Source organism: Nothobranchius furzeri, chromosome 3 (genome assembly GCF_043380555.1).
Source record: "Nothobranchius furzeri strain GRZ-AD chromosome 3, NfurGRZ-RIMD1, whole genome shotgun sequence".
Lineage (NCBI taxonomy): Eukaryota > Metazoa > Chordata > Actinopteri > Cyprinodontiformes > Nothobranchiidae > Nothobranchius > Nothobranchius furzeri.
Window position 1 is genome coordinate 85,930,139 of NC_091743.1, and position 10,309 is coordinate 85,940,447.

The following is a 10,309-nucleotide window of genomic DNA, read 5'->3' on the forward strand; positions in this document are numbered from 1 at the left end:
CTGCAACAGTTAAGCTACCTTGAAGTCTGGAAGTTAAAAGGTTTAAAAATCGCATTAAATCCAATTAAATTCGCGTTAAAGTCACAAACTTTCTTTTAGAATGATAGAGCGTCAGTCATCAATGACGTAACAGCTTCTTCCAGCTCACCAAAGATGTTGCACAGAGACAGATGTCTCACTACGTTTACTAAAATCAGTCGCGACGGTGCAACGGTTCCTTTTTAACGTGGATGTTTACAAAATGTTTATGTTAAAACGAGTGGAATAACCTGCATACATCAGTCAGCGTGTTTGTCCTTCAACAGCCACCATAGTGTGTGTGTTTGGTGTGGTTTCGTTCTCCGAGAGTGACGCATTCTTTGAACGTAAACGATCTTGGGCCACACGCCCAGCCTCAGTACCAGCGCATCTTTTCTACACGGGGTGCTTCCCCTCCATCACAGCCGCCAGGACCCGGACGAGGGCCCCGTGACGCGGACAAACACAGCTAGCCCTTCTGCTGGATCTCTTCTCTCGCCCCTCGTTATGTCTTTGAGCCTCCCGCCGCCATGCCCGCCGCTGATCGACGCCTGCCGCTGCTGCTCCTCTTCCTGCCGTCGTGGCTTCTCATCTCCGGCCTGGAAGGGCCGGTAGGAGCGGTGGAGGAGGGCGGCGCCCTGGCCTCCTCCTCCCCGTCATCCGCCTCCTCCTCACCCGGGAACAATGGCCTCACGGTCGGTTCAGGACGGGTTCTGACTGCAGGTAAACAGACCGTTTGGGTCATTGTTCCGGAAAACGGAAATAGTCTCATACCAAGACTGTTTGTTTTTATTTGAAAAAAAAAAAGGACAAATAACCTAAACATGAACAAAGCTGCAGGGAGTAAAGTGAAATTATGGTAACGAACCTTAAACAATAACAGGATTGAGCTATGTGGAGGTTTCAGGGATTAGTGTGCTTTTAGATTTCACCCTGAGAGTATAATCTGAGATTTTGAGCCTCTAGATTAAAAACAAAGAGCCCAGTTTGTTGTTTAAAGTCAGAATCAGCCGCAGATGCTGCTGCGTTGATGTAATTCTCCATCCTCCCAGCAGCTCAGCTGTGCTTGGCTCATCACTTTTTCATGGACGGAGAAAGGTTAGCCAGCGCAGCTGCGTGCAGAGACACGTGTTCAGCCCACATCGTAATCCTCTCTCCCCCTCAGAGCCCCAGTTTGCCCTGAAGGTCCTCCTGAGAGATCTGGTGACCCGACAGGCGCTGTCCGGGGCCTCGGTGGATGTTTACATGAACCACACCTTGACAGGTTCAGCCCAAGCTGGAGAAATTGGAGAGGTTCTGCTCTGGGTTTCGTACAGTCCAGGTCTCAGTCTGACTCTGCTGGGTCATAAGGAAGGATACGTGCCCACTCCTCTGCCCTGGAGCACCAGCAAGAGGCCAAGTGAGTGACCCAACACATCCCGGATATCATCATCCATCATTTTTTCATAACCATTCTCAACGTGTTGCTTTTAACGGTTCCAGCCTAGACAGCGGGGAGAGGCATTCCTCAAGGCTCTTCCCTGGGGTCTCTCTTATTTTCAGTCTTTCTTAATGATCTAACTAATGGTTTTTTAGCTGAAACCCCAGCTTAATTAAAAATTAAGAGTCTCTTCAGTTTCGTTTTAAGAACGTAGCACTGGCTAGCTCATAACAAGAACTAAGTAGAAATCCTATTTGGTAAACAAAAAACATCACCTGAAGCGTCGATTTAAACTCCAACATGTTTTCCCGGTAAATGAACTCACCATAGCAAAGCTTCAACAGGGTTGTTGTCTTTAAGGTATTCTGACAAAATCCGTACCAGCTGGCTAGAGCTGTAAGACGATCTATAATCGGCATCGGGCCCAAAAACCACGGTTAGGACTTTTGTTTCTATGTTTTTTTAAGCACATTTTAAGGAAGCTGCCAGTGCACATCGGCATTAGCTGTATTAGCTGAGTGGTTTAGTGGTGATTTTAACTTATTAGAATAACTTATTAGAATTAGAGACCGATGTTAATTTATATCTGAACAGAATCAGTTTAAACTACCATGAGATAAACATAATTATCAAGAAAAAAGTGTGTGTGTGTGTGTGTGTGTGTGTGTGTGTCACATCCATACAATGAATTAAACCCAGCATCATTGTTAGCCCTGCTATAAGAGCAGAGAAGGGCTGCTACGGGAGCCCACGTGTCCAAACAAGGACACAATTCATTTTTATTTACGTTTTCCAAAGTGTTGGTGCCTGCAAGTAGTACTTTATGGAAAAATATCACTGTTTTTTTGGTTAGTTTTTTAGCCTGAAACTGAAACACCATTTTGAGTAATTGCATGCAGTGATGCAGCCTAAAGGGTCTCTTTGCACTCAAAAACGCCACAGTTTGAAAAGTCAGCACAAGGGCATTAGTGACTTTGTGTGAATGAAGCATCTGTGATCTTATCTCACAGCTTCGCTGCGTCCTCCCGTGGTTTTATTAACTGATTCTGCAGCAGAGTGAGGATGTAAACAGTCTTTGTCCTGCTCAGGAGGGTGGGTGAGGGTGTGGGGGCTGTCACAAAGAAGGCCTGCTCTATTGTCCCTCTCCTCCAGTGGCTCTGACATGAGGGAGCAGCAGGGAGGTGGTGGAGCAGGTGCTTTGAAGGATGAGAACAAGCTCTACTGTTTTTTTCTCCTTTTGCCATTTGCGCTGCTGCTCCGAATAAGAAAGAGTTGATCATCAGGGCGCCCTCTGCTGGTGGCTTTGCAGACCTACATGTTAAACAACAAGTAGCAAGCAGCTTAAATTAGTCCCCACTACTTCAGCTGATTATAGATTTATAAAACTGAGTAGAATCCTTACTAAAAAGCTACTCAAGCCAAGCAAATAAAAAAATAAATTAAAAAAAATAAAATAAAAAAATAAAAATCTTAGGCAAATTTTCCAACCTATGAAACTTTACTTACGCACGGCTGCACACAGTTTCTGCTTTATAAATCCAACTTGTCCTGTAAATGCGCTCAGGTGTTTCTGGATCACACCCTGCCTCCTACACACCCACTTTCTGCCATAAAGGCACAAAGCTAACTACGTTATGAATATTCTACATATCCATAAATCTGTTTATGATGGAAATCCAGGCTCCGGGTGTCACGAGGTGGTTTTGGAGAGAGGTTAGGAACCAAGATTTAGAACCAGATAATGAGGCAGGAGGTGGAAAAACATAATAATCCTTTATTAAGGAGTAAATCCAGAGAATGCAGGGCGCCAAAAACAAACCCCAAAAATACTAATGCCTAAACCTAGAGCATCCAAAAACACAAGAGACCTGGAGATACTAAAAGCTAGAGAGAGGGACGAGACGAGGTTGACACAAACAATGAACCAACAACACACTGAGACGCAGACAGGGTTAAATACACTGGGGCAGGATGAGAGGGAGATGAGCTGCAGGCGTGTGGGGAGAGAAACCTAGTGAGATCAATTAACTAATCAGTGAGAGGAGAGTAACTCGACCTAAGAGTAAAAACAGAACCTGCAGACAAGAAGATTAAGATAAACAACTAATGATCTGAGTAGAGCTAAAAAACCAGTGGAGAAAGAAACACACTAAAAGAGACTAATAAATGAAAAGCTGAACCTATAGAAAAAACTACAGAAAGAAAAACTACAGATGTGTGACTGAGGCCTAGTCCACACGTAGCCGTTTTTTTTAAAACGAATATCCGCCCCTCCAAAAACTTGCATCCACACCACCTCTTTAAAAAAAAAACTCTGTCCACACGTACCTGGATAAATACGTTGTTAAGGACATGCCAGACCTGTAGGCGGCAGTACTTCCCCCGTTCTTAACCTCGTCCTTCGTCTGTGGTCTTCCGCAAGCAGAAGTAATTCCGCTTGCAAAAACAAACAAGCAGAAAGCGCTTGGACAATTGATAAAGCGAGCGCAGCTCTGAGGGCATCCATGCTGTCGGCTAGTGTAAACACTGGTCGCACACGTGATGTCAGCATTTTTTTGTCACGGAAAGTGACGTTGCGGACCTTAAAACTCCGGTTTTGTCTGTCCACACGCAGACACCCAAAACGGAGAAAACGCAGATCTTCACTTTGGCCGGAATTTTTAAAAATATCCATTTTCGTGTGAAAAAACTCCGTTTTCGTGTGGATGACAGGCCAAAACGTAGAAAAATATCTACGTTTTGGCAGATCCCCGCCTACGTGTGGACAGGGCCTAACTTGACCTAAGAGTAAAAACAAAACCTGAAGACAAGAAGATAAACAACTAATGATCTGAGGAGAACTAAAAAAGTGGAGAAAGAAACACTAAATGAGACTAATAAATGAAAAGCTGAACATATAGGAAAAAACTACAGAAAGAAAAACTACAGAGGTGTGACTAAGGGAGACCACGGGAGCGACAGACCTGGGGGGATACCTGGGGAGGGGGAAAACCTAGAGGGGCTGCAGATCAGGAGACACATGAGGAAGATGCAGACAAGGACACATGAGGACGCTAGGAAACACATAAGGAGAAACTAGAGAGGGATGGAGAACACTTAGCCCTTTTCAGATAGACATTCTGGAACATTTGCGGACAATTCAATCCGGTTTTTAACCGGAACTGTGTTTTCAGACACACCACTTTTGTACTGGAACTTGTCCTTTCGGCTGCGTTCACACAGCAGGGAAAAGTTCCAGATGTCTGACGGCGGCGGGGGGTGGGGTGGGGTGGGGGGGGGAATTGGACTTATGTTAAGAAGAAGAAGAAGAAGAAGAAAATATCATTTCTATAGCGCCTCTCAAGAAAAAAATCATGAGGCGCTTAAGCATAATTCTGCGCACACGAAGACGCATAAGAGACCTGGATGATGAAGCTCAATGGTTAAAGGAATCACTGAAGCGGTGTGAAGCGCTCCGTCGCGCGTCTAGGCGGTACCGTAGGAGGCGAGCTGCCGTGGTTCACCGCATGCTACAGGAGCGGGCTACCTAGCGTTCCCCGGTCCCCTCCTCCTCCCCCTCCCTCTTGTCCGGAACTTTACCTCACCAGTCTGAAGCAGCCAACCTCTCCGTAACAAGTCCGGACCGGTTACTAGGGGCTTCGTCCGCATAAATTCCAGAACACGTTATCCGGATGTTTGTATTCAGACAGAAAGGTCTTACGGACAGATTCCGGAACATTTCCGTTTTTCATGGCCTGTCTGAAGGGGGCAAGGAGACACATGAGGGAGACGCAGACACAGACCATGACACCGGGCACAGAAAAATGTCTTATTCCCTTGGAGCGGCACCACCCCGCTGCAGCGATGAGCTGTGATGCAAGAAGTAAGAAAAAAACAAACACGTAGAAAAGAAGTAGTCAGACCCTAACATGGCATTAGTCACGGATGCCTTCCAAAACAGCTGCATGGAGGGATTGTACAGATCTAAGAGGAACATGAAAACATTTAATTGAACCCAAAAAGACTTTAGGCGGGAAATATTGCCGGAATTTTTATGGACACAAAGGCTAAAACTAATGGAATATGCATGGGAGCAAAGGCTTTTTCTGCAGCATGGTATGGTACACCAGAGAGAGCTCCACCAAAGTGGATTCTGACAGACCTTTGGTGAATTTGCTCCAACAGTTTTCTCTGCTGTGACGATGCTGCTGCTCCCTCACAGTCAAGGCAACATCTGGCTGTTTGAAGACTCTGTGCTCATCACTGGGAAACTACCTGGTAAGTTCACCTTCTTCTCAGACACGAAACAACAGCTGAGCTAAAACACTGGAACCCCCCTTGTTCACACAGACGGCTCCTCCCATCCAAAGGTCAAATTTCCCAAGAACCTCCTCGCCCTCGCTGATAACGGCAACATCTCTTCACTGATGGCGTATCTGACAGTTCCACAGCACCACCTGGAGAAGGACTGTGCTAACTGCACTCCAGGCGTTATCAGCAGCAAATCAGGTGAGCTCATGGATTTTATTCCATTCCGTTTTATTTATGAAGCACATTTCTACACGGCCGAGGCCAACCAAAGTGCTGCACAATAAAAGAGCATAAAAATCAACACACGGGAAGAAAGTAATAGAAGTAGTACAGTAACTACTATAAAATCTACAATAAAAATAAAACAGAGACATAGTACAATGCTAACTAGGCTGAAGTAAAAGCCAAGGAATAAAAATGAGCCTTCAGACGTGATTTAAAATCAGAGAGACAGGGGGCCATTCTCACTGCTAGAGGGGGGTGGTTCCAGAGACGAGGTGCACAGATTGAGAACGCTCGTTCTCCTCGTGTCCTCACCCGAACACTTGGGACCTGTAACAGGCGGTGGTCTGCTGATCGAAGAATTCGACCAGGCATGTAGGGCGGAACCAGCTGAGTCAAGTACAGAGGCGCACAAAGATAGAGTGACTTAAAAACAAGAAGTAACATTTTAAACTGGATGCGGCAGCGCACCGGGAGCCAGTGCAGCTGGGTAAGAACAGGAGTAATGTGCTCCCTCCTTCTGGTGTCCGTCAAAAGGCAGGCCGCCGCATTCTGCACCAGCTGTAGGCGTGCGACCGAGGAAGATGTGGATGCATAAAAAAAGGAAATTTTATCAAGACTTATTCCTCATCCAGCCAATAGTAAAAAGGTAAAATTCATCTTTACAATGTTTTTCAGTGCTTAGGAACATCGAGCTGAAGGCGGTGGCGGCTGTCAGCGTCCTGCTGCGCTCTGGTGGTGAGGAGCTCCAGGTCCGGGGGCCCATCCAGATCAGCCTGCCTCTGGGGCTCGACACACACCTGAGGGCCTCCGATACGGTACCAGCCTGGGCCTTCAACCTCAAAACAGGTGGGAGCGACCGGATCTTACAATAAACAGCCGATATGTGTGTTTACTAGGGATGAGCCGTATCCGGTACGGATAAAGCATTTTTGACGAGTACGAGCATGAAACGAGTAAAACTCGTAAATATCTGTAATCGTGCTGAAGGAAAATCCTCATTGGGTAACTGACTGTCTTCACGCTCTGTGATTGGTCAGTCACATAGAGCGCCCGCCCCTCCCTACACACAAAACTCTGCAGCCAGGAGCTCAGTCCGCGTCCGGTCCATCCACACACACACACACACACACACACACACACACACACACACACACACAGACACAGACACACACACACACACACAGTAACGGATCTCTCTGTGCTTGCTTCACTGTTCACGTTTCTTCAGTTCGCTTCTTTTTAAAGTAACTTTAAAGTTACTTTAAAGTTACTTTTTTCGTAACATACGTGGTGCATTTGGAAAGACAGAGTTGAAAACGGCTCGTGCTGCGTCAGTCACTGCCTCCGCTCCGGTCGGGTTTTTATTTCCTCTCTCTCTCTCTCCTCTTCCTCAGGATCCACTCCCTCTTTCCTATTCACTCTCTCTTTCTTTACATTTTTTAATCACAATTGTCTATTTTTTGCTCATTTTAAATATATTTTAATCATTTTCTAAATTCTTTTTTCTGTTTTACATGTTTTGTTTTTGTGAAGCGCCCCGTGATTTTTATCTTGAGAGGCGCTATAGAAAAGATCTTTTCTTCTCTCTCTCTCTTAATTCATGCACTTAAATATTAATGTTCTGATTTTAATGAAAAACTTGTTCTGTAATAGTTCCTTTACTATTGTGATCAAAAACATTTCATCTCAACTTTGAGGCTGCTCTGTAAATAGTTTTCAAATAAACAACACACATAGCAACTTCTGATCAGACTTAAAATAACGTATTGATGTAAACCACACCCACTTCCGGTTAAACCACACCCACTTTTGGGTTAGGCCACGCCCACTCCGAGTACAGATACATATACAGATAATTTAGATGGTTGAACAGATACAGATAGTGGTGTACTCGCTCATCCCTAGTGAATACTAACTGATGCTGTCTGAAGGTGCCTGGGAGAATCATGGCCTGGGAATAGTTCAAGCGGTTGGTGATGAACTGGTCTGGACTTACACCGCCTCCCATCTGGGATACTGGATTGCTGCCCCCCATCCTTCTTCAAAAGGTACCTTCACTGTTAAAAGCTGTCTGTAATGGACTGAGACATGATGCAAATCTTTTATGTTTTAGATTATCTCGGACATGCCAGCTCCATGGATTTCATCTCGTACCACACCTACCTCCTGATGGGCATACTGGGAGGAACTCTGGTCATCGTGATTGGATTTCTGTCACTGCTTTTGTGTCACTGCGGGTAGGTATAAGACCTGTCACCAAGGAATGATGCACAGGTGTCTATAATGTCATTAAAAAGGTTGCTGAAGATAAACAAATGTTCTTGTCCTCATGAAGTTTGGTGTTTCCTCATCTAGGGGTTCCTATCGAGAGCCCAGGAGGAGGCGGCCACGCTTCTCCAAACTCACAGTTGTGAAGAAAGACCAAACAACCTCCACCCACATGGAGGAGGGTCTGCTGTTCCGGTCTGGAGACAACAGCCTCGCCTCGTGCAGCGTCTCATGTGACTCGTCGTCCACAGTGAGGCGCAAAGCCAACTACAACATCTACGTGGAAGACCCAGGGAGTCTCACTACAGCTCCTCCTTATGAGAACATCGCTGGAGATCGGATGAAAGGATCGCAGCACCCACCTCACTACATCAACAGCGAGGAGGCGGCTCGAATACGAGACAAGGCGGAGCAGAATCGGGCAAACATGAATTCCGAGAACTACTTTCAAGATAAGCTCGTTCACATCTACAACCAGCCGTTGGCAATTATTCAGGCTCCAGAGTTGTTCGGAGGTCAGGAGCAGCAGCTGTCGGGCTGCAAGTCCAACACATTCCCAAGGAACACAACGGAGTATGATGTTCATTCAGAGCCTGCTAATAAGGACAACTACACCCAGACACTGCCGAAGGTTCCTCACCATCACTCCCAAGGTGGAAGTGGTACCCAGCAGAGCAATGAGGATGACCCCCAGCCTCTGGAGACTCCGCCACCAGGACAAGGTCCGAGTGCCAGTGTGTGGGGACGCTACAGCAACCTTCTGGAATCCTCCGTCTCTGTGCCTGGGACTCTCAACGAGGCTGCTGGCATGGAGGCCTTTGGTGGCGGGCACACCAGTGAGCTGCAGGGGATTTCTGAGCGCACCCTACTGGAGCTGACACGAGGCAAGTCCTCATCGTCGCACCCCAGGGCCTGGTTCGTCTCTCTGGATGGGAAACCAGTCGCTCAGGTTCGACACTCCATCATTGAGCTCCAGGGCCGCCACCGCCCACCAAGCAGCAACGACACCAGCTTGGACTCTGGCGTTGACATGAACGAGCCCCAGCAGAACATCCGTGATTCGGAGCGAGAAAGGCCTTTGATCAGGGGCTCCTCCTTCCCGCACCACAGCAGAGGCGGGAGGTACGGTGAGGAGCAGGACCTGAGTAGCAGTGAGAGCGGTACCACCGCTACCTGTACACCAGAGGACCCGTCCTTGAGGAACATTTTAGATGGGAGCAGCGGGGCTATTCCCAATATTCCTGAAGAGAGGGATGGAATGGATACATCCAGCGCTCAAGAGGACAGCGAGTCAAGAGGGACACCTCCCCCTCGGCGACTGAGGAAGGTGAGAGAAAAAGGGACGGCGGAAAAGAGGAGTACCAAACACGTTCGGGAAGGTAGACCTCTGACAAAAAGAAGCTAGAGCTTACTTCACTGCAGACATCAAAAGCAACACTTCACTTTTTCTCATTCTTCCTCCCGGTCCACAAAGGCATCGTTGTTGTTCTGTGATTTCACGACTTTGCCAATGAAACCCTAAGCTAAGTCAAGGCACTGAAAAGCATCTACAGCGCGGGACGCAACTGCTCAAACACAGCTTTATGCACCTTGTTGTCTCATTTTCCTAAATCTGAACAACACCAGCAAGATTCTTCACAGCAAGCTTCACAGCTCCCCGTGTTGGCGTTAAAGAGGGTGCCTTCTCACTGCCAACCGTCGTGAAACAAGATCTGTGTGTTAGTGGAGAATTTGATGAGTTCACAGGATGGACACCTATACTCACCTTAAAAGCCTGCTGTGAACTAAACAAGAAGCTGTCCTAAATCTCAGTGCTCACATCTTAGTGGGAAATCATCATGCCTCAAAACTCCTGAGCTTGTCGTGTGACCAAGCCCGACACTGAACCGGGTGCATTTTAAACGTAAAAAAGTGTAGAAAACTGCCATTTTCCACAAGATTTTATTCGTAGTTTCTTTTTTCTTGCATGAATATGAATGTTTCCTTGTGTGTGTGGACACATTTTGCATAAAGTTACCAAGAAATAGCTTTTAGATTGTTTAGCAACTGAATGTTTCTCAGATGAGTGCTGCGATGCCAACTTTACCC

At 46.7% G+C, this 10,309-nt stretch overlaps 1 protein-coding gene across 1 annotated transcript; it reads left to right on the plus strand.

Moving 5' to 3' along the window:
* Positions 1–403: 403 nt before the first annotated feature.
* On the plus strand, positions 404–9,759 carry fam171b (family with sequence similarity 171 member B). The gene is made up of 8 exons (XM_015958061.3): positions 404–741; positions 1,184–1,417; positions 5,603–5,695; positions 5,768–5,926; positions 6,629–6,799; positions 7,885–8,001; positions 8,067–8,190; positions 8,309–9,759. The coding sequence occupies exons 1-8, from the start codon at positions 549–551 to the stop codon at positions 9,624–9,626; spliced, it is 2,409 nt and encodes an 802-aa protein (XP_015813547.3). The 5' UTR covers positions 404–548; the 3' UTR covers positions 9,627–9,759.
* The last annotated feature ends 550 nt before the right edge of the window (positions 9,760–10,309 follow it).